The sequence below is a fragment of the Talaromyces rugulosus genome, chromosome IV (assembly GCF_013368755.1).
Source record: "Talaromyces rugulosus chromosome IV, complete sequence".
Lineage (NCBI taxonomy): Eukaryota > Fungi > Ascomycota > Eurotiomycetes > Eurotiales > Trichocomaceae > Talaromyces > Talaromyces rugulosus.
In genome coordinates, this window is record NC_049564.1 from 3,782,571 (window position 1) to 3,806,448 (window position 23,878).

At 49.8% G+C, this 23,878-nt stretch overlaps 6 protein-coding genes across 6 annotated transcripts; 3 read left to right on the forward strand and 3 right to left on the reverse strand.

Moving 5' to 3' along the window:
- Positions 1-141: 141 nt before the first annotated feature.
- Positions 142-1,384, forward strand: TRUGW13939_08028 (uncharacterized protein; the record flags this gene model as incomplete). The annotated part of the gene is made up of 3 exons (XM_035491164.1): positions 142-289; positions 358-1,028; positions 1,088-1,384. 3 exons carry the CDS (start codon positions 142-144, stop codon positions 1,382-1,384), a joined length of 1,116 nt encoding a protein of 371 aa, XP_035347057.1.
- Positions 1,385-2,193: 809 nt separating this feature from the next.
- Positions 2,194-4,093, forward strand: TRUGW13939_08029 (uncharacterized protein; the record flags this gene model as incomplete). The annotated part of the gene is made up of 4 exons (XM_035491165.1): positions 2,194-2,539; positions 2,819-3,005; positions 3,087-3,477; positions 3,545-4,093. The coding sequence occupies 4 exons, from the start codon at positions 2,194-2,196 to the stop codon at positions 4,091-4,093; spliced, it is 1,473 nt and encodes a 490-aa protein (XP_035347058.1).
- A 300-nt stretch (positions 4,094-4,393) lies between these two features.
- Positions 4,394-9,165, reverse strand: TRUGW13939_08030 (uncharacterized protein; the record flags this gene model as incomplete). Its single annotated transcript, XM_035491166.1, has 5 exons — positions 4,394-5,039; positions 5,138-5,275; positions 5,327-5,773; positions 5,858-8,847; positions 8,944-9,165. The coding sequence occupies 5 exons, from the start codon at positions 9,163-9,165 to the stop codon at positions 4,394-4,396; spliced, it is 4,443 nt and encodes a 1,480-aa protein (XP_035347059.1).
- Positions 9,166-10,422: 1,257 nt separating this feature from the next.
- On the forward strand, positions 10,423-11,847 carry TRUGW13939_08031 (uncharacterized protein; the record flags this gene model as incomplete). The annotated part of the gene is made up of 1 exon (XM_035491167.1): positions 10,423-11,847. One exon carries the CDS (start codon positions 10,423-10,425, stop codon positions 11,845-11,847), a length of 1,425 nt encoding a protein of 474 aa, XP_035347060.1.
- A 355-nt stretch (positions 11,848-12,202) lies between these two features.
- TRUGW13939_08032 (uncharacterized protein) lies at positions 12,203-13,624 on the reverse strand (the record flags this gene model as incomplete). The annotated part of the gene is made up of 3 exons (XM_035491168.1): positions 12,203-13,162; positions 13,237-13,504; positions 13,584-13,624. The coding sequence occupies 3 exons, from the start codon at positions 13,622-13,624 to the stop codon at positions 12,203-12,205; spliced, it is 1,269 nt and encodes a 422-aa protein (XP_035347061.1).
- A 1,979-nt stretch (positions 13,625-15,603) lies between these two features.
- TRUGW13939_08033 (uncharacterized protein) lies at positions 15,604-23,793 on the reverse strand (the record flags this gene model as incomplete). Its single annotated transcript, XM_035491169.1, has 8 exons — positions 15,604-16,773; positions 16,860-22,166; positions 22,228-22,469; positions 22,530-22,813; positions 22,864-23,197; positions 23,250-23,307; positions 23,381-23,467; positions 23,542-23,793. The coding sequence occupies 8 exons, from the start codon at positions 23,791-23,793 to the stop codon at positions 15,604-15,606; spliced, it is 7,734 nt and encodes a 2,577-aa protein (XP_035347062.1).
- Between the last annotated feature and the right edge of the window lie 85 nt (positions 23,794-23,878).

Below are 23,878 nucleotides of genomic sequence, written 5' to 3' on the forward strand. Positions count from 1 at the left end.
ACTCTCGCAAACGTCACAGCAACCATCTTCTTTAAAAAGCGACCCAACCAGACACGGCTCAACCAATTTTCTCGTTGGGTCTTTTTTTCAATCACCCATTGTCTCTCGCTATAACCTTTTGGTGAATAAGAAACCATCACCATGGTTGCCGAGACCAAGCTATACGATGAATTGAGCATCAAGCCCGACGCATCCCAAGACGAAATTAAAAAGGCATACAGGAAAGGCGCCTTGAAGCATCACCCCGACAAGAACAAGGATAATCCCAAGGCTGCGGAGAAATTCAAAGGTATGTACATACCACAGCTATAAATCATTCGCATATCGATACTAACGTTACAAAAAAAAAACTTGCAGAACTGTCACAAGCGTACGAAGTCCTGTCAGACCCCGAAAAGCGAAAGATATATGACCAATATGGGTTGGAGTACCTGATGCGAGGAGGACCTGCCCCTTCTGCCGGCACCGGTGCCGGTGCTGGGCCCGGCGGCGCTGGCTTCAGCACTGGTGGCATGCCAGGAGGTTTCAGCTTCTCTAACATGGACGGATCACCAGGCGGCACTCGCAGCTTCCGCTTCCAAACGGGCCCCGGCGGTGGGTTTAAATTCAGTAACGCCGAGGAAACTTTTAAGAACTTTGCCAAAGGCGCAGGTGGGGGAATGGGTTTGGATGAGGATGAGCTTCTCGCCAATATACTCGGCGGTGGAATGGGTGGCAGCCCGAGATTCAGGAGTTCCGGAGGTGGTGGTGCTGGAGGCTTCGGCCAGCGCCATGCGCCTCCAGCCCCCGAGCCTCAAGTACTCGAAAAGCCGTTGCTGTTGACTCTGGAAGAGCTCTTCAAAGGGACATATAAAAAAGTGGTGACTAAGAGCAAGACATTCGACCCGAGCGGGAGGCGGACTGTTAATGAGATCACTCTCGAGGCCAACATCAAGCCTGGGTTGCGAGCTGGCTCCAAACTCAAATACAAAGGGGTGGGCGATCAGGAAGAAGGGGGTCGACAAGACGTTCACCTGATTGTCACAGAGGTAAGCAACTATCAAAAAAAATACCAAACAAGTCGGTATAAAACTAACAATGATTGCAGAAAGAACATCCTGTCTTCAAGCGCAGCGGCGATAACCTCATCGCATCCGTCGATGTCAGTCTAAAGGAAGCGCTTACCGGATGGGACCGAATCGTCAAGACAATCGATGGCAAGTCCATTCGCGTCTCCAAACCGGGGCCTACGCAACCCGGCTACGAAGAGCATTTCCCTGGCCAGGGCATGCCGAATTCCAAGAAGCCAACTGAACGAGGCGAACTAATCGTCAAGGTCAACGTCAAGTTCCCAACAAGCTTGACGGCTACACAAAAGGAGAAATTAAAGGAAATCCTCCCTTGAACAAGGGTTTAACTTCAATGTTGACGATGATTCTTATGATATTAGGGAGGGTTGAATTTATTTTGCATGATTCGGCGTTGGCTAGCGGGATTTGTTTTTCTTTTTTCGTTTCAAGGTTATCGACGTGGTTATTAGTTAACATCCAACATATAAAATTAATCTACCCACAATGCTGGAAGTCTAATATGAAACAAAACATTCAAAAATTAAACCTTCTGTGGGTGGCACTAATATGCACGCTTGTAGATGTACACTCAAGACTAGTCTTTATAAAGTAGGGTTCAATAACAATGGTTCAGATTTATATACATATTAAAGCTAATTAATACTGATGTACAGTAAAGATCTTATATCAGTTATATAAACTATATATGATTTAAGGTTATATATATGTATTTATCTAAATTTATACTTGTTAGGCCGGCAAGGCCTGGGCTTCTCGGTACAATCACATTTGTATGGTGGATTGTATGAGAAGAAGATGGCCGTCTAAACTAGGGCCCTCGCGGGGCAGCGGCCGGCAGAACCCACATGCACCCATGGTTCCCTATTAAATTAGGTATGATATTCTAATTTATATAATAATTAGATCAGTTTATACAAGTGTTTCCTTAGTCGTTTAAACCAATCGTATAAATCCAAAGAATTCTAAATAATTAGAGGGGATCAGCGGTTTATGTTCCCAAGCAGGATACCGATAAGTTGCCTAGCGATGAATCAGGACCGATTTGGTTAGTAATCGCCCTGACTTCCTACTTAACCCTCTGCTTTGGTCACGGGCGCCCAGAACAATCTCGACATAGATAGATATGCCATCACCAACGACCATTCAGGTTGATGAGCACACACGATTGCTTAGCAATGACGACCGGATCCCGTCGACGACCGAGTATGCGACTGCAAAAGACAAGGTCCGACTGAGAACCCAACTGGTGGTAATATTATTTGTGTGTGTACTTTACTTCAACACGTACATATGCCTTGCACCAGAGGTCAGCATTCGAGAAAACATCATCTGCAAAGCTTATTACGACGGGCTCGATAACGACGAGGTTTTGATCACTGGCCATCCTGAGCGCGACTGCACCGTGGACGCCGTGCAGAGAGAGCTGAGTCTGCTCAGTCAGGTGTACGTTACGATTGCACAGCTACCGGGTGAGCATGAATCTACGTCTTACAGAGATATTCGAGCACCATCTTGAGCTTTGTTTGCGTGTGTAAAAAATGCCCACCACTGACCTTTTGGACGGGTTAGGTTTTCTCCTTGCATTTCCCTATGGAGCTCTGGGTATGTGAAAGCGTGTATCTTTGTCAATTTTAGTTATCCTTTCCTGATGAGCCCAATACTATAGCGGATCGGATCGGTCGTAGAAAGGTTCTGCTCTTCTCTGTCGTGGGAATCGTCTTATGCGACTCTTTCAAACTCCTCGTTAGTGAGTGATATTCTTTGTCAGCATCTTCTTGCCAGCATCAAATTGACACAGCAAGCGTGGCAACCAAATATTTTCCCTTTAAGAGCCATCTGGCTCGCGCCACTCTTCAGGCTCGTTGGAGGCGGTGATGCTGTCGCTGCAACAGTGGCCCTGGCGACATTGGCAGATGTCTACACGGACCAGGATCGGTATGCTACGCATGGTCCCCTACTGAAGTGACCCCTTGGACAAAGAGGCTGACTTGCAGTGAGAACAACCGTTTTTGCAAGAGTCGCATCGATGGCGACCGCCTGCGAACTTTTCTCACCTCTCATCAGCTCTGTGCTCATGCTAAAGAGCTCGTGGATTCCGGTTCTTCTTGGCTTTGCAACTTTCCTGGTGGGCGCATCGGCAACCCTCGTGCTTTTACCAGAGACACTAGCACGGAGGCCACAGTCAGGACATGCACTTGATGCTTCCGCCACGCCCAAGACACAAGCCCCCTTGGGAGATCAGATCACGGCAATGTTGGTGGTGTTTCGACAATCTGTCGTTTCCGTCTTCGCCATAAAAAATGTCAGACTCATCCTATTTGGTTTCTTTGCAGCTACTGTCGGCACCATAGCCGCCGGATTCGAACTGCAATACGTTCACAAGCGATTTGGTTGGAGTTATGCATATGTAAGTTCAAGAATTACACGGTCTGCGCTGGTTCGAATTCAAGGCTCAAACCTGATAATTTCCATAGGCAAGTTCCGTTCTAGCCATACGGCCCTCCATCACTCTTGTACTTCTCTTGGTCATCATTCCACTTCTCAGCAAGACGATTATGGGGAAGTTTGGGTTGTCGAGTGGCCGGACAGATCTCTTCCTTGTTCGCGTCAGCGCCGCATTGCTTACCGCTGGTACTCTGCTTCTGAGTGTCTCCGAGATATCATCCCTTGCCATTCTGTCCTTGATCATCTTTGCTCTCGGAAACGCCTTTGCAACTATAGGTAAGAGCTTGCTCACGAGTTTCGGCCCGCCCGAAATGGCGGGGACTTTACTGTCTGCAATGAATGTAAGCGCATCTCTCGGAGCGGTGATTGCTGGACCGATCATCGCCGTAATGTTCGATTGGGGGCTAAAGCAGGGTGGGATCTGGGTTGGTGCCCCCCTGTTTTTCGTCACGTTGCTTTACGCAATGACTTTATGCTCTGTGTGCGTCATGAAGCTTCCAGAGAAATGGAAGGATGGTGGTGATGATGATGATGATGAACAAGATCAGCAAGGAGCGCAAGGTGTCTTGAGCTCTTGACACCAATCCTTGCTTTCGTGTTCCGGGGACCGTGTTAAGCCGGCACGTATAGTAGAGATATTTAGTACCTAGATCTCATTTAGTGGATAGGTAGGAGGGTCGTTAGACACATCCGGAATCCTCATTCCCAACCCGTATCAAACAAAATCCTTACACATCCGTTACCATGTAAATTTCGCTGCTACCTAATATATCAAGAATTTCCTGGGCATACTATTTCTTTATGTCTACATCGCATCTTGCCAACATGAGGTTATCCGCAATTCATTTTTACATGTGTATATATCTCTTATCTCCTACTCAGTACAACTTCCGAAATCGACCCTCTTCCCACTTCAACAACTCCTTTGGCGGGCCCGTCTTGATAATCTCGCCCTTGTCCATGACAACCATGGTATCGAATTCCATAACCATCTCGAGCCGATGACTCACCATCACAATGGTATAGCCCTCGAACTCTGCGCGGATAATCGCCTGCATAGCGCGATCTGTGTCCTGATCTACACTCGAACTCACTTCGTCCAATATCAAGATCCCGCTCGGCGCAACGCTCTCCCCAAACATGGCGACTCGTTCGCGTGCCCGGATGCGTGCGCGCAAAACGGCGCGGGCGAGGCAGAAGAGCTGCTTCTGGCCCGCGGACAGCGTGTCGGATGCCAATCCGGCTGCGAGCCCGCCGCGATCCGCGATGACGGGCCAAATGCCGACGGTTTCGAGGACCGCGCGGCACTCGGCAGAGGTAGAGGCCGTGAAGGGGTCGAGGTTGGCTTGAAAGGATGTCCCGTCAGGGAGGAAGACAGGGTCTTGCGGTATGGCGATGATGCGCTGGCGTAGGGCCTGGCGGTCGATCTTGTGGAGCGGCGTCGAGTCGATAGTTATATTCTGCGCAGTCGAGGCAAGCGGGTCGAGAAGTTTGAGGAGGAGAAGAACAGTGGAAGATTTGCCGCTGACGGGGAGGTTAGCGAGTGGTTTCTGTTTAAGATGAAGAAGAAATGAAATGGCACAGATAATGAAGCCTGTACCTGCTGGGTACTTGTAACTTACCTTCCGCTACTGCCGCATATTGCAACTTTCTCGCCAGGCGCTATGGAGAGAGTCATTTCCTTAATTGCGAGGTGTGCGGACCTGTCGTCGCTGCTGCAGTCATTCAAGTCCCCGGACGCTCCGTCTTTTTTGACACTACTACATCTCATCAGCATGATATCAACTACTTCAAGACCCATCTGCCCTTACCCGTAAGATGCAGAAACCCCATGGATTTCAATCCCGCCCTTCAGCGGCCACTCGCGGGGTGGTACTACGTCCTCTTCCGCCAGGTTCTCGGACTCGACCTTCTCGCTGAAATTCTTCAGCCGGCTCACGGCACCAATCGACGTCTCGAGCAATGTATATTGCTGCACGAGTAACGTCAGCTGGTCCCCAAACGACATCAGCGTTATCAAGCTGGCACCGGTAAACGCCGAGTTGGACCGCAACTGCGTAGCCAGCGTGACAAACACCACGGCCAGTCCCGCGACAACGAGCTGTAGCGTGAAACCCAGCCACCGCTGGATCATAGCGAGGAGGTATGCAGGCCTCTGCGAAGTGTCGAGGAAGCTATTGTTGAGCGCAATGCCATCTTCGGCCCAGCCAAAGGCCCTGAAGGTTGCGAGGCCTTTAATCGTGTCGATAAAGTGCGCACTATGATTTTGTTATGTTAGCATTTTCGAGCACAGCATGAAAAAAAACGTTCACACATAACTAGGAGAGGGGGGAGCGGCTTACTAGAGTGGGCTTTTCGCTTCAAGATCTAGCAGCCGGATCTGTCGAGATGTGCGGAGATAGAATTTCTGTATACCCCAAAGAAGCGCGGCTAAAAAGGGGTACGTGATGATGAGGAATTGAGACGACGTGGCAATGACAGCGGCCACCCCGATACAGGTCGCGATAATCACAGAGGTGTTGAGAAAGGACATAGGGAGTGACCCGTCGATCAATGTCATATCCTGCGAGAAGTGGTTCGTCACGACCCCGGTGTCAGTGGTGGTGAAGAACCTGAGCGGCGCGTTGATGACTGTGGCCAGCGCCTCCTTGTGAATCCTCGCCCCGGCGATCCGAGTAGTGGCTACCAACACGGCCAGGCAGTCCACAAAGAGGCAAATGAGCGAAGTTATTTGAAAGAAGGCATAGAGGCCAAGATAAAAGGGGGTGGAATGCCCGGGGTTGGCGGATTCGACGTCCTGGGACCAGAACTTGAGCCAGATGACGTTGAAGTTATTGAAGAAACCCCAGCCGATAGAGCAAATGATCATGGCCATAGTGATCCACATATTCACGCGGGCGAAATAATGGCGAAACACAGTGCTGTCACCCAAGGCCCGTTCTGGTTCTTCCTTGGGAGTTAACGCGGCCGTCTCTGCTTCAACAACAGCAAGACGCTTCTGGGGAATGATTGGGGAGTTAGAACTAGCGAGTGTTATATCATCGTCCGATTTCTCACTGCTGCTTTCCTTGACTCCGAGGCTGTAAACGTATCCAGAATCGTTGGTCAAGAGCTCTAGGAATGGTCCCTGCTCCACAATCCTACCATCTGAGCCGAGAGCAACGATGTGGTCTGCCGAAGGTAAATGCTTAACGGAGTGGGTGCAAAGAACCGCCGTCGCATTCCTGCGGCGAAGAAGACCAGTGGGGGAAAATACTGCGCGGAAAACTTGCTCTTCAGTGTCAGCGTCGAGTCCGCTGAAGATGTCATCGAACACGAGAAATCTGGAATCAAGATATAAAGCCCTTGCAATGCATACTCGGCTCTTTTGGCCACCGCTCAGGGTGAGACCTTTGCTGCCTACGTTGGTCAGGTCTCCTGATGGTAAGACGGCCAAGTCTTGAAGTAGCATGGAGGCTTCAAGAACCTCGTGATATCGTTCTTCGTCGAATGCGGAGAAACCCACTATATTTTGTCTAATCGTCGTATTTGACAAGTATGGAGTCTGGTCACAGAACCCAACTTTCCCAGAGAGCCAACCGAGACCCATCGTCACCTCCCCTTGTGCAAAAGGAGCTTCGCCCAGGATGACTTTGCATAGAGTTGACTTGCCAGACGCGATAGGGCCGACAACAATAGTTAGCTGCGAAGCCGGAATGTCGAGGTTAATGTCTTGGAGAGCCAACTTGTCCTCCTCCCATCCAAAATTACCTCTGGAGATGCTCATCGCTGAGGCTGGGTGAACAGCTGTAGAGTGATCGGTCACCATTCTCTCTTTCGAACGCATGAATTCCGACTTGCGAAAATCAGCTCTTGAATCGCTCTCTAAAAACATTTGGATACGGGTGAGGCAGGTGAGAGCGGCGTTGAAGCCGGGGACCATCTGAAAAAGAATCGCCAGCGGATTTGACAACAGGAGAAGATACGACATGGATGTGAAGATGGTGGTAGTATTGAGAGTCCGCGCAGCGAAAGCAAAAGTCACGACAGGAGAGATGCACATTGGCGTGTATCCAATAATGATAGACCAGGTAAGGATCATTCGGAACCGGGCGCCGGCCTTGAGCTCGTCGACGCGCATTTGCTGGATCGCTTCTTCGACCGGGCCTACCAGACCGGCAATTTTGAAATGCTTCATTTCCCCAATGACATTCGATGTGAGCCCAACCCTTTTCTGGATCCTCTCCATCCACGTTTTCTGCCGCGGTCCAGCAAACCTTGTGAGGAAGGCCGTGAGAACTACGCAGCAACCAACGACAATCAAGGGCGCAACGAAGGACGCGCCGATCTGGCGGGATAAGAGCCAGGAGGCGAGTGCGACCTCGATCATGTCCGCCCAGAGTTCGTGGATATTCAAGAGGCCTTGAATGATGCGCTCGACGTCTGCGCTCATCAAAGTCAGCGCAGCGGAGTCGTCTGCTGCGGACAGCTTAGCTTCCAACGTCTTCCTATATACGGCACCAGCCAGTAGCCCTCGAACCATATACACAGCACGCTCTTGCAAGTACCAATAAATCGCGCCTGATATCGCAATGCCTGTATAAATCAACGCCGCAGCGCCGATTAGGCCGTACCCATCGTTGCGTGAGGACTGCTCGGGTGGTATTTGAAGATAGCTCGTTATCGAGTTAATGAGGAATGGTTGACAGAACTGAAAAGCGGACAAGGCAATTCGTGGCCCGACTGGGAGGAGGAGCGGGATGGCTAGGGCTTTCGCGGTCGACATGGCAAGGCCATTTTTGCGATTTCGGGGGCCCTTGAGGATGAAGTTGGCGAATTTGGTGTGTAGAATGTTCGAGGCCATAGCCTGATCAAGAGGGTAGAGATCATCAAGAGTCAAAGTCCGCTTGTAACCCATCAAGAATAGTTTGTTGAGCCATGCAAAGGCGCCTAGACTGTACAGGCCGCTAGTCTCCTCGGGGCTGTGTTCTTTTGTATCCCATCTAAGCCATCTTGTCTTTTGCTGAGACTCGAGGATAATCAGGAGGGTTTTGACAACTACAGCCGTGGTAAACAAGCGTGAATAGGTTATTTCATCGAAGCTTGCTGATGCCAACCACAAGGTGCGAGTCTGGGCAATATCCAGGAGGATGGTAATAAACAGATACGCGTTGAGGATAATTGCCGGCCTCGGTGATCGAAAATGCTCCAGGTATGAGAGAGCAATCATGAAGAAGGCCGACGCAACTGTCACAGCAGAAGAAGAGATGAAAAAGGCCACAAACTTGTTAGATTTAACGATGCCAAGCACCAACAACGCGAGCTGAATGATACTATATACACTGAGAGCAATCTGGAATTGGAGGGAAATTTTTAATAATTAGCTATATGTAAACCCATTTTGATTAATCCCACTACTCATGACAGACAAGTGGATGGGACGACGCACGAGTTTTGCAGCTTGCAAGAGTCTGCTGCTGCCGCCGCTGTCCACGATGACCGGCTGGCGAATGAGATAGACAAGGCGTGGAAGGCCCATGGCGATGAAGAGGGTCGATGGAAGCAACATGAAAAAGATCTTTTCAAACTTGATCGTGAAATCAAAATCGCCCCTACACCCCTCAACCGTCGGTCCAAGTGACTCGTCGTTGAAGCAACCCGAGAACTCCATTGCAATGAATAGACGGCGCGGAACGGCCGGCCGGCTCGGGAGATATTGTTTGCTCAGAAGGAATATCTGGAGAAGGCAGTGGATGGAGGTAAAGAAACGACATCTGGAATGAGCGGGGCTGACGTTTGCAGTTGTTATGGCTATGCCAACTCTTTGTCTCTCCAGGGGATCTCGTGACCGGCTTACCGCCTGCCCTATCGGGCTTATCTAATCCCCCACAGGATCTAGAAACTTTATGCGCGCATTATTATTTCTATATAAATAGTAACATTTTTAACAAAGCCTCATTATTTTTTTTCTGCAAACATCCAAAACTATTAATTATTAATATAAGTTGATATTAACCAAAGTCTAAATTATTGCCATTATATATTATAAGAAGCTGTCAAAATCATAAGCCCCTTAAATGTCTCACCTGGCTATGTAAATCAGGTACAAACATCTTTAGCTGTCACCTTACTTACTTGGTTAGTCAAAAGTGGCAGAAAAAGTGGCGCTAAACCAGAACCGTCTGCCCTGAGATAAGGAGAAGCCAAGTAGTACTGTAGTTTAGTGACGGATAGTCTAACTATATATAGCAACTACCGGCGGTACTAGTACCAAGGGTCGCTCCTGATATGAGGATCGACAGGCCGGCTGGGGTAGGTCTACTTGAAGCAAGAAAATGAGGTGGTAACTAAGGAGTATAGAGTCTGTCAAGCCGGTGGTGCCAGCGAGTAAAGGCATAAGCGTCGGATCACATGACTAGATAAGCAAACCTATCAAACATAGAGAAGGCGGAAACACCCGGCAGAGGTTGAGCCGTGATCTGAAAGCTTGTATTCTGAATACGACGGTGTAAAATACTAGCCTTCACTGGCCTAGACTCCCCTCTTACGCAATATGCCGTGCTTGGCTTGACCTTGCAGCTATGCCTGACCGTGCAGTTCTTGTCAAGCATATACTACAACACATACTATGGCATACTAACAGAAGATCTTATTCTCTTCACTTGAGACCAGATTAGTCGGTATCTTTTGCCATAAGTCAAGTTACTGACGACTTGACCTGGCAGAAAAGCGCCCTATACCGCATATACGACGCTCGGTGCTGACTAGTTGACCTAGGCAGAAAAGCATCCTGTACCGCATATACGACACATTGCTTACTGCAATACTGGCTCCTCGAGATATGTAGTGTTTTTTTTAGCTAATGAATGCTCCATTCGGATCGGCATTTCTCGGCTCCTGTATATTTGTTTTGTGATAGTGATTCACCATGTCGCGATTCCTCGTGGAAAGGACATTGAAGGCAGGTACAAATGCCCAAGCCACCAGTGCAGTGCTATCCCGAAACCTGCGCCAACAAATCCCCTCCATAGCCCGTGCAGCGGGCATTTATTACTACACAGATGATGGACGAGAGGTGATAGACGCGTGCGGTGGCTCTGCCGTGGCATGTCTCGGCCATGACAACGCCAGGGTCAAGGCGGCGGTTCAAAGACAAATGGAAAGCGTCCCGTATTGCCATAGCCAATTCTTCACCACACGCACGAGCGAAGAGCTAGCGATGAAAGTCGAAGCCTCTTCAGATGGGAAAATGGCGAGGCTACTCACGCTGAGCTCGGGGTCAGAGGCGTTGGAAGCAGCTCTCAAAGTTGCGCGACAATATTACCTGGAACTCCCAGATCCTCAGCCGCAAAGAATCCATTTCATTGCTCGGACCCCTTCATATCATGGAGCAACACTGAAGACCTTGGCAGTTGGAGGCCACTTGAGTCGACGTGCGCTGTTCGAGCCAATATTATCAGACAGCAGTGCCAAAGTATCTCAATGCAATCCATATCGAGAATTGCGACCAGGAGAATCATTGAAAACATACGTTGCCCGACTTGCAACTGAATTGGACGATGCATTCTGTCGTTTTCCAGCGGGCACGGTCTGTGCCTTTGTGGCAGAGACAGTGACGGGTGCGTCGACCGGGAGCGTGCCTCCTGCAGAAGGTTACTTTGCCGCAGTCAAAGAAGTTTGTGAGAAACATGGCGCACTCCTCATCTTGGACGAGGTCATGTGCGGTATAGGTAGGACAGGGACCATGCACGCCTGGCAACAAGAAAAGGTTGTCCCAAATATCCAAGTCATCGGCAAAGGGTTTGGGGCAGGCTATGTACCAATCTCAGGCGTGCTTATTGACCATGAAGTGAACAAGGTCCTAGAATCGGGTTCTGCAAAGTTTTCCCACGGACAGAGTTTCCAGGCCCACCCATCTGCATGCGCGGCAGCTTTGGAAGTTCAGAAGATCATCCACGAGGAGGATTTGCTAGCCAATGTGCGAGCAATGGGCAGCCGGCTTGCCAGCGCGCTCCAAGCAAAGATAGGCTCGCACCCGAACGTGGGCGATATACGGGGTCGAGGCTTGTTCTGGTCAGTAGAGTTTGTAAAGGATAATAACCTCCCCTTCCCGGCGGAGCGGAATGTGGGCTATTCGGTCCACGAGTTGGCAATGCAGGAGCCGTACAACTTGTGTGTGTACCCAGGCAAAGGGACCGTGGATGGCATTTCTGGAGACCATGTGTTGATCGCACCGCCTTACAACGTCACGCCCGGAGAAATCGATATGATCGTGGAGAGATTGGCTGCAGTGCTGTTCGACTTCTTCCGCGAGGATAGAGACATGGGAAGGGTTGACCCCCGCCAGTGGTAATGAATTCTTGGGTGTCTTTCAATTACAGGCCATTAGCTAGGGTGGATCAAAAAGGAATATCCAAATTAGCGTGCAGGAATTCCGAGAAGAGTAGTCAAAACGGACAATGGTTGTAGCACTTTGAGGACGAAAGGTAGTCAGATTTTGTAGACACGTGGTAACAAAGATACTTTAGTGGTTGCTCGTAGTCATGAATTTCCGTCTGAATTTCCATTAGAAATTACACGTTCACGGCCGATTTAATCCAGACATATGATGCTATACTGGCGCTAGATTTCAGGGCGAAACACAATGTAAAGTAACGAGAGCTTGAAGGGGATGTACATTAAAGCTCGTGATACGTGCTAAGACATACTCATGCAAAATGTGTTCCTGGACCCCAATCGTCATCACTGAGCTGACCTGATGAGCCCTCATCAACCCTTTTCTTTTGTTGTAGATACTGAGGTTCAAAGAAAAACGCCGTCTCGCCAAATGCTGGCTTAAGGTCATCGAACCATGACACATGAGGATCGAATTTTGCAAAAAACACTCTTTCGCTCCACCTCGGATTTCGACTTTGCAAGAACTTGAGCACAAAGACTTCCTGATTGTCTATGAATGCCTTGCCCAAAACCAAAACTTTACCCGGGCTTACTGACATCGAGGGCCCGCGAACCGTTCGTGAAGTACCGGGCAGGCGCGAGTACGCCGTATTGAAGACTTCCAAGGCTCTTGCGAGTGGCACCGAGAAATACTCACGCGCACCCGTGTCACGCTCTACAAACATGTAATAAGGGATCACGCCGAGTCTTGTTTGAAGCTTCCACATAGATTCCCACATGACAGGATCTTCATTGACGTGCCTGATGAGGGGTGCCTGCGAGCGGACCTGGGCGCCGGTCATGCGAATGAGTCGGATAGCTTCCTGGGCCACGGGATGCTCTACTTCTCTCAAGTGGCTGAAATGGGCCTGTATGGTGAGATGCTTGCCCGATTTCACAATTTCTGAAAACAGTTGCAGCGTCTCTTTGGCATCAGCATCAGCCACAAAGCGATATGGCCACCACGCTAATGATTTTGTCCCGATTCGGATGGTGTCTAGATGAGGCGGGCTGTCTGGGCCGAAAAGGACCTCTGTGTAGTGCCGTAAGGTTGATGCGGACATGACCATTGGATCTCCTCCGGTGAACAGGACATCTGTGACCGTTGGGTGTCTTTGGATATATTGTCGAATCAGATTCCGATCTGATGACTTGAAGGCTTGGTCAGAGCCGACGGACGAAAACTGCGCCCATCTGAAACAGTATGTGCAAAATGCGTGACAGTACTGACCCTAAAGTTTTTTTTTTTCTTTTCTATCAGACGCTGTACATCCGACAGTGTTTTTTTTAAGGCGTTGGGACCTACCTCCGAAGGGAAAAAAAGGACGGTTTCACGGTATTTGTGCTGCAAGCCCTGAACAGGCACTCCATCAAGCTGAGGCACGTTTTCTTCCTTCTGGTCCGCTGGATGAGGATTCATACGCTCTCGTATCGACTCGGAGATGGCCCGCATTTCCACTTTTGATGCGCCAGGTCGCTTCATTGCTGTTAAGATGGAATCTAGGTCGTTTGGCGCGAGCATTTCTGGCTGCGGAATACTCAATTTGAACATGGGATCGTTCGGCGTGTTTGACCTACGCTCTGTCAGTTCTGCTGAGACCTTTTGAATGGAAGCCAGGCTTTTATAGGATTCATATCAAGGCTTTCACGTACCAATCAATCAGATCATCAACTACATGGTTGTTTACTCGCATGGGAAATACATGTGCTGCTGCAACAAAGCGATCTGGCTGTAAGCTTGGCTGATATGTTCTCAAGAGCCCAGGGAGGGCACTTTTGGAAAATAATTTGTATTTCTTTGACATCATGATGTTTGCAGACGGCCGCAGTGCGCTATCCGGGATGCTGTTTGTTATGTGAGACTGGGTAGACTGACGGGTTCTCGAGTATACCGCGTAGGTCCTCCAGAAAGAGCAAAGTAAGACCGGATTTGTGGTAGTCAGGGAGCCTCGACAGAAATAGCTACATTCACTAGTTGGAAATGTAGAAGAAGGAAGAGCCGTAGTAGCTAGTGGATCGTCACAAAAGACATGGTTCGTTAGTAGCAATAGTTGAACATTTTTTTGATTAATTGAGCACGGTGTTTCTACAAGGGAGTGTGTTGCTCTGAAGGTGTCTTAATTTACAACCTCAGCAGCAGAAATAGGATCATTAGTGACATTACCGTTCTGACTTTCACTGCGTTCTAACTTGCTCTAAGAGTAGCATCTATCTTAACTCAGCCATCTCATCAATTGAATTTTTTTAGTCAACGTACGTTGACAAGCTATCAGCAGGAATCCTCTTTGTCCCCCGCCCCCTCGGTCTAGTTTGCTTTTACTCTTCAGGCCGATCAGTGGACAGTACATACGATCAAATTGTGAGGATACGAGACAATGACTCGAAGCATCAGTGCGTAGACTGTATTGAGTTTTGACATTGCGCATTGGCGGTATATAGGCAGGGTATGATGCAACATGACAAGCAAGACTAAGGGCCTAGTGCAGTAGTAAATCTTGAGCATATAGTAGTCAGATTAAGTGACATATGCGGATGTAAGTGGTTGAGACTTTGCAGGCGGGCTTGCACTGTCAGGTCAAATAGAAGGTGGATCGCATAATAACTAATATCATCCTAATGTTGTTGAAGGCGAAAAATGAAAGCTCCACACTGAATGTACATGTTGACAGTGCATGCCCTAGTTCAGGGGCTAGTTTACGCTAGTATACGCTTAGGATTTACTCCGTAAAATCTCCGATTAGGTAAATCAGCATTGTCTCCTATAGTGTAAAATACTAGTCTATACTAGTGTATAACGTTTTAACTTATTTGTGTACGTACGTCCTACTGTTTGAACACAGAAAACTAGCGCCAACGCTAACACCAATTCCAGCATGTGTTGTAACTTACATCACCAAAGAATGCTTTGTTGTACGTGTTTTATACCCCAGGAATAGCTTCACGAATTCTGTGTGGAATACGCAGTCCTTTGTTCTTTGTACGGAAGCAAGCATGTCTCACCCCTAAGTTCAACACCAGATTGGGACTGTACTATGGTCTCCACAGCAGGGTTAAATCGAGCCCAATTCCCCCACCAATTTGTGTTAGAAATTAGTCATTAAGAATGTTAGGAATTCAACATCATAGTGGTGACTCACCCTGATAGGTTTGTCGGACTACCTTTACACCGATCCTTGCTTCGTGTTCTGGGACTGTGTTAACCCGACAAAGATAAAATGTATGGCATAAAAAAAAAACAAGGCGTGAGGTAGGATAAAACTACATTACAGAGGAGTAAGCCCTTGTTTACGCTTGCGCAGGGTTTGCTCCTAGGCCTGGTTCTTGATGGAACAGACCTTCAGAGCAATATAACGATCATAAAGTAATGAAATAATGAACAAAGCACAATGTGAAGCTATTGCCATGTTGTGTGACTTATACAACAAAGGTTCCCTACGAATTTCTTCGGTGCTGTCAAACTCGTCGCTTTGGGGCTCTCCGTCTGCTCCCAGGCTGGGTATCATGGCATTAGAAAGAGCATAAAGTATAGCAATCCTACTCCCTTCAATATTCAGGTAATATCCACAGCGTTATAGAAAGCATACAGAATACATGGGATCACGAGAAGAAGTAAATCTCTTCATTTGTCTAGCTTGTAGCTTAAAGAAGACTTATATCACCAATCACTACACCATCACCTGGCCAAGGCACTCTCTGTAGCATACTGGCTCTTCTGCGCCACCTGTTTCGCCAGCGCGGCCAGCGACGAGCTCTGCATGATATCGAAGGTCGAAAGTTCTGCCCGAGCCGCCACGGACAGCCAATTGCGCACCTCAACCGCCATGAGTGAGTCGAGGCCGTAGGTGGCCATGGGCAGCGTTACGTCGACTTCTTCGGCTGAAAGGGCAAACATCCCAGTCACCTTGCGCGCAAGAGCGTCAATGCAGCCGGTAATCACCTCGTCCCAGCTCTCAGCGTTGGTAAAGTAGTCCTTGATTGAGGATGCTGTGGTGGTGGTTTTGTCGGCTGTCCTTTTGTTGTCCAGCAGCTGGGTCGACTGGCGCTGCAGTGGCCAGAAGCGTCGGTCATGCTTCCACGCTGGCGCCGCATTCTCGTCATTTGTATAGTCCTTCATGGAGATGCCCGTCAGCACCTGGCTCAGCCCAACGGGCCGCCGCGGCGAGTACATGGCCGACTCGATCACTCGCATTGCCAGCTTTGCCTCTATCGGTGCGTTGCCCACCTTCAGCAGCCGTTCGTCGACACCCTTGTGTTCTGCCACGAAGCCGATACCTTCGACGGGGCCGAGGTCAATGGAGACGGCGGCCAGGCCTTGTGAGCGACGATAGCGCGCGAAGGCGTCTTGGAATGTTGAGCTTGCAGCATAATTAGCCTGACTGACGTTACCACGAACGCCACACATGGAGGACAGCATGATAAAAAAGTCTAGGTTGGGTAGACTGCGATGCAGATTCCATGTTCCATCAACCTTTGGACGAAGCGCAGACTGCCATTGCTCAAACGCCATTGCCTCAAATACTGTGTCGTGAAGGGCCATGCCACCGTGAACGACACCTCGAACCTGCGGCATACCCTGCTCGTAGCACGCTTTAAGTACAGAGGATAGGCTCGCCTCGTCTGCAACGTCGCAGTTCTGGATAGTGGCGGTGCACCCTGCTGCCTTCAGCTCCCGGATCAGCGGGGACGCAGCCGGCTGATCTGCTGCAGATCGGGATAGGATGATGAGATTGGAGCATTTTCGATTTGCCATGTAGCGAGCGAGCTCTCTTCCGATGCCCCCGAGTCCTCCGACAATGAGATACGAGGCCTCGGGCGAGAAACGAACATGCTGAGCCACGCGTACCTGCGAGAATGAATCACTCTAGTCAGTTTTTACCTTTTGCTCCATTGCCAAAGTTTTCCGTTCCTTCTGAACTGATAGTAACATACCTTTACAAGATCGCCCGCTTTCGGGACGCAGACGACTTTCCCCATATGTTTTCCTGTCTGCATAAGTCTGAAAGCGTCGGTCATTTCGGACATTGCGAACTGGGTAATCGGCGCCGGCGACTTGATCTGGCCCTTGGACCACATACTCATCACTTCTGACATGGCTTTTGAGATGACGTGGCGACGCAGCAGTATATCTTGGTTTAAATCGATGGCTACAAACGACGCGGCTCTTTCTAGCGGCGCCATCTCGAGACTCTTGTTTTGCTGAATGTCACGCTTGCCAATCTCGACAAAGCGACCGAAGACGGCAATACAGTTCCATGATTCTTTCAAGAGATTGCCGGCCAGCGAGTTCAGTACTACGTCGACGCCCTTGCCATTGGTCGCAGCCATGATGCCGGCGCCAAAGGACGTGTCTCTGCTAGAAAAGATGTGGCCTTCCGCAATGCCATATGTCTGCATGATGAAGTCGCGCTTCGCCTCTGTGCCCACGGTGACGAATATCTCCGCCCCGAGGTGTTTCGCCAGCATGATGGCAGCTTGGCCCACTCCACCGCTTCCTGCGTGTATCAAGACGCTTTCACCTGCTTCGAGTCTGGCGCTGAAGACAAGAGATTGATACACAGTAATGAAGACCAATGGCATTGATGCGGCCTCTTCGAAGCTCGCCTCGTCGGGAATGTGACCAACCCACGACTGGTGAAGACGCACTGGAGTCCCATAACTACCTAGCATAACGGCACAGACCCTATCGCCGAGCTTGAATTGAGAGTCACTGATACCTTTGCCCACACGTGTGACGACACCGCTGCATTCGAAGCCAAAATTGCTACCCTCAAGGCGACCAAGGGTTATCAGCACATCTCGGAAGTTGACACCAAACGCCTTTGGCTCGATCTCAATGTAGTCATCTGGTAGCGGCTCATACATGGCCTCATTTCCGACAAATCTAAGACTGTCCAAGAGTCCGACAGTTCCTACTTCTAGCTTCAGAGGGATCGCAGAGCCAACAAATTCTGCCATCTCGTGCTGCTGCAACGCTTCGATCGACGCAGAGATGGCTTTGTTCTCCTCAACGTCCTCATAAACTCGAGCCACGTGCACGCATGACGACTTCACAGCAAACTCGCAATCAATTTGGTCTTGATCTACATTGAGGTCAAAAGAGGAAGCTATGACCTTCTGAATGATTTCGGAGTTCTCCTTGCTCCAGACGGTGCTCTCGGGCTCAAGGTCCAGTGAGACTAGCCTCTTGCTCCTATTCTCCATTCTCAGAGTGCGTAGAAAGCCTTGATTCATCCCATATTCGGGTGCTTTACCATCTATGATACCGCCCGCCGAGACCCAGAGAGCGCCCTTGACATCACTGACGATCCGACGAAGATGGTGGAAACTTTGGGGATCGAGGCGATGCAGGAGCGGTCCGAACAGCTCTAGAAACGAAATACAGAACTTTCCTTTCGGTCCGAAGCTCTCAAGATTCTCGACCACTGTTTGGATGCCGGTTGATTTCTGTAGTGACTCTCTGAAGTTTGCGAGCCAATCATGTTCTCCAGGCGTGGAAGCAGAGTCCACCGGCCAAATGATGGAGATCTCTTCCGGGTATCTCGGTGGGCTCCCAACGGCTGTGGTCAGCATGGTACTGATAGAGGAATATTCACTATCTTCACAGTCGCCGACCTCGACATCTAGGCCGGAAAAGCCAGTTCTGGTGAGAAAATCACTCCACGACTGTACTGACAGGTTCGGGCTACTTGTCCTGCCATCATTCGTACCCGCCCACCAACCTGGAAGAGTACCAAATATGAGCTGTACGTCGATCGTATCCTTGGTGGTTTCGACCAGGATTAGTTTGCCTCCTGGCCGGAGCAGCTTGCGGACATTTGTCATTGTTGTCTGCATGCTCTTGGTGGCATGAAGGACCTGACAAGCTATAATCAAGTCGTAACTTCCAGTTTCAAATGACTGCGCCACAGGATCCACTTCGATATCAAGCTTGCTGAACGACATAAGACCTGCCCATTTGGCGAACTTTTCCGACGCTTTCTCGAAGAAGCCGGACGAAACATCTGTAAAGTCGTAATGTGAGAAGTGGAACTGAGGGCCGTCAGGAGAGTCACTAGTCAGAGCCTCCAGAACCGTTGTTGTGCAGCCTCCAGTACCGCCTCCAATCTCAAGGATCCTTCCGTAGGGCGTTTTGTGGACAAAGTGCTCAACTAACTGTTTGACTTGTGGGTAAGATCGATAGCTGCGCATGCCATTTTCGTAATATTGATGCAGCAGCTTACCCTCCATCATCAGCTCCAGTGGTGCTGCTCGCTGTAGAAGGATATCCATTAGGGAGTGCCCAATGCGGCAAAGCAGGCTGCCATTGACACTTGCTTGGGAGACTTCGTCGTACAGGATTTGCTTCGAGGCCTCGTTGGCGGCAACCCATGATTCGCTTCCTTGGGCTAGCTCACCGCTCATCACTAGATTATCTATCTTCACCATCCACTGGAGCATTGTTTTGTAGTGTGGAAGTAGATTCTCAATTTCTGAATCAGTGAGCTTGGCGAGAACGTCGTGGATGTAGTAGAAGGTAGCCCGGTTCAACTCCATGCTGATAGCATTCATCTGGGGATCTGGATTGAAAGTCAAGGGCTTCCTAATGTCAGAAGATGCCATGAGCGTCCAATCAGGATGCCAAATCATCTTGAAACATGTCTTTGCTTCATCCAATTCCTTTTCAGCGTCGTAGGATGGCCGTTCGACCGACTGACAGAAGAGACTTTCCACCTTTGCTAGAGGGTCATGCAGTGTGTGTTCTGCGCTCGTCACACTCACATTGCTGTTGAAGCCCCGACGATCTTGGTGGTGGATATTAGACCGTGCTACGAATTGCTGTTTGGAATATGTGGAGATGGCGCTGGACACGTATAATCGTGAGATAGAGCGCGGCAGGAGCATCGAGTTTCTGTAAGCGTCTTCCTTTAACGCACAGTACGCAGCCTGCAAGATAGAGTCGAGCGTTGTGGGATGTACAATATGGCTCACGGCATCTGGGGTCGATGCCTCAGGATCCTGCACTTGGAACGTGGTGTCTGCGCGATTGCCATCTGCCATAATGGTCACAAGGTTCCTGAAAGAGGGACCATGATGGATGCCAGACTTGCGGAGGCGACCAAAGAGGCTCTCTGGATCAAAACTCTTACCCTGAGTGAGGGAAGAGACACCATGATCTTTGTCCAGACTGCGCACGATTGCGTCGCCCCAGCCTTGCGAAGTCGACGGCTTGAGATCTGCGGATATAAGCCCTTTGCTGTGGTGTATCCAAGAATCGCCGTTCTGCGAGATAGAGTACAAATGATATTCCCACCAGCTTTGATGGTCGAGTTCGATGGCATTGCACTGACGAAAGGAGAGCTGAACCTCGATCCCTTCGGTGGTGTCGGGAATGACGAGGGCGTTCATAAACTCAATATCTCGCAGCTTATATCCCGATATGGACTCGCCGGATGACGCTGTCATCTGCCGGAGGCCCTCGATGGCCATGCTTATCGATCCTGCCCCTGGAAAGACAATGTCTGATTGGACCATATGATCTCGCAGCCACGGCATATCCGATACTCGAAGGAAGTGACGCCAGCTAGGAGCCAGTGGATTAACTCCCGGAATTAAGGTACCTAGGAGACGCCTGGGCGCATGCTTGCGATGGCGATGTGATGCATTCAACCTAGATTCTGCCCAGTATTTGGTACTATGATTCCATGGATAAGACGGAAGGTCATGAAGGACTCGCAAGCCAGAGACGTCTCCTGCAAAGTTGACAGCATTGAGATCGACGGGATACCCTTTGCTTAAGAGTGTTGCTACTAGGTTCTGAGCCGTGCATAGGGCGTCCTCCCCGCGTGTCAAGCAGGAGACGTATGAGATTTCTCCATCCTTGAGACCCGAGACCTTCAGAGTCTGTCGAATTGGTCCAGCCAAAGCCCCGTGCGGGCCGAGCTCGATGAGTGTGTGGATACCACCATCAGCCGAGCTGGCAGAGCAAACCCTTTGCAACGCCGGTGAGAAAAGGACCGGATGTACAAGACTTCGAATCCAGTAGGATGCTTGGAGGCTGGAGAGATTTCTAACGATAGAACCGGTTACGGGCGATCCATACATGACTGAAGTCTGGCCTTTGGTTGGTGCAAGGAATGAACTTAATGTTTGGAGATATTCTTCTGCCATTGGAAGCATGTGGTCTGAGTGGTATGCAGCAGCTACTTTGAGCCGCCTTGCGAACACCCCGGCTTTGGTGCAATGCTGCTCTACTTCATCGATGGCAGCATCGTCACCAGAGACCGTCACATTTGAAGGGCTGTTGACGCAGGACACTACTGCCTCGCCGGCACTAAGTGATTCAAGATAAGGAGCTACTTCCTTTTCACCCAAGCCGACAGCAAGCATGGAACCCTGGCCCACAGAAGTGTTGCTATACTTCTCTGCGAGAACACCTCGATAATAGGCAATTCCGAGGGCTTCTGAGAAGGTCAGCGCGCCAGCAGCAAAAGCAGCTGCAGCTTCTCCGCTCGAATGGCTAACCACCGCGTTGGGCTGAATATTCCAGGACGCGAGCAGCTTGACCAGGCATAGCTGCAGCGCTACGCAGAGGACATGGCTAAGCTCTGCCTCATGGACTCGGCTCGAAGCCTCGTCTTTCATAAGTTCTTCGATCAAGGACCACTTCGCACCGAATCCTCTTATTATCTCATCGGCCTCCTCCGCGGCCTGTCGGAAGACCGGATACGCAAATAATTCTCTTCCCATGCCGAACCACTGCGCCCCTTGGCCGTTGAAGACAAAGCCCAGACGAGGAGCTTCGCGCGAGAATGCAGGCTTGGTCAGCGGGTTCTTCAGTGCCCTCACGAGTCCGGATGGAGTTGATGCGGAGACAGCAACCCGCCATCCGAACAGTGAACGTCGCGCACCGAGCGTATAGGCGATACTATCGAGATAGGCACTGGCCTTATCATTCGACTGCTCCTTCTCGTCGATGTATTCTGCGAGGTTAGCCATCATGGTTTGCGTGACACCTGCGTCTTTGCTGGTCAACAAAAAAACCTTGGGACAGGGTTTTTCGATGCCATTGCCATTGCCATTCTCCAAAACATACTTCACACCATTAGATGTGGTTTTTTTATTAAACTGATGGCGTTGTGAGAGATCCGTGGTGCAGGCCTCGAGGATTGCATGCCCATTCGTGCCTCCATAACCATAATTGTTCACCGATGCACGACGAGGCATCCCTTCTGGCCATGGTTCAAGGCTAGTGGGAACCTATTTTGCAATCAGCTTTCAATATGAAATAGCCACTATTCTGGCAGAGAGACTGGACTACCTTAAACTTCCACTTTTTCGGGTCAATAGCTGGATTATAAGTCTCGAAATTCTGATTTGGAGGAATGAGCCCTTTCTCGAGGGCTAACACTGCCTTTATCACGCCAGCCAATCCACTCGAAGCCTCCATATGCCCAAGGTTCGGCTTGATAGACCCAACAAGGAGTGGGGACTCCTGTGGCCTACCAACACCGAAAACACGTCCGATCGCGGTGGCTTCGATGGGATCGCCGACGGGGGTGCCTGATCTCTGTTTAAGCTAACGCAAAACCTATCAAGGTGCTGCTATAATTGAAGACGAACCCGTCATGTGGGCCTCCACGTAAGGAGTCTTATCAGGGTCAAGGCCAGCCCGAGCATAGCAACCTTTGATTAGGTTCATCTGAGCCTCTATGGATGGCGACGTCAGTGTGGGGGTTTTTCCATTTTGGTTGACGGCAGTCTCTCGTATGATGCCACGGATGTTATCGCCATCGCGGAGCGCATGCTCCAGGGGCTTTAGGATCAGTGTCGCAATACCCTCGCCTCTGCCGTATCCGTTCGCGCGGGAATCGAAGGAGTAACTCTTCCCATCGGGGCTCAACATGCTACTTCTGTCATCATCATAAGCATTTGATGGGGTTGGGAACTTCCATACCTGTTATTCGACAAGATTACAAAACTATCCGGGTTGATGAACAGATTAACCGTACTGACGATCGAAATGTCAGCGTCCCCTGACCTCAGGCTCTGGCAACCCAAATGAAGCGAGCTCAAACTGGAGGAGCAGCCTGTATCAATCGTCATAGAGGGACCTCGAAGGTCAAAAAAATGAGATATTCTGTTTGAGATCATTGCAGCTCCATTACCCGTGAGCAGCATCATTGGGAAAGCCTCGGGATCCCGCATGAGACTGTCGTTGTAATCCCGAAGAAAGCACCCTGAAAACACCGAGGTATTACTACCTGCAAGCCGGTCGAGCGGTATACCAGCTGAGGAAGTACGTCAATTTCAAGCAGTCCAAAACAGATTTTGGTCACTTACCGTTCTCGGTGGCTTCAAATACTGACTCGAGCTGCAGTCTTATCTGAGGATCCATACTCTAGAGACGAGTCAGTTAACTGCGCCGAATGAATTTCAATGAACGGGATGCGTGAATTCTGGGAAGGACTAACACTGGCGACATCTGTTGAGAAGTTGAAAAATCCGGCATCGAAAAGAGATATGTCATCCTCCAGGAAGTGGCCGCCTTTGGCACTTGTCTTGATAGTTGTCAACAAACAATACAATTTCTTTCTTCAAGCACTGTCGTCGCGAAGATGTCTGCGCTACCTACCATTGCGAGCTTTCCAATATCCCCGTCATAGAAACTGTCGTGATTGAATCTGCTCTCTGGAATTTTAGACCATGCGCTGCGTTTTTGGGCACAAAGCTCCCAGAGCTTTTCCGGATTTTTTACTCCTCCAGCAAATTGGCAGCTAATCCCGACGATGGCTATAGGAAAGCCGGGTTGCTGGAGAGATGCAGAAACCGGGCCTACATCAGGATCAGTGTCGCTGGAGGGTAGGTCGCCCGTGAATAGTACCATCGCAAGATTGAGCTAACAGGATGCTGTGTTTTTGTTCGAAGAGAGGCAAGAGAAGGGGAGCATGAGATTGCAGTTGTCCTATGCA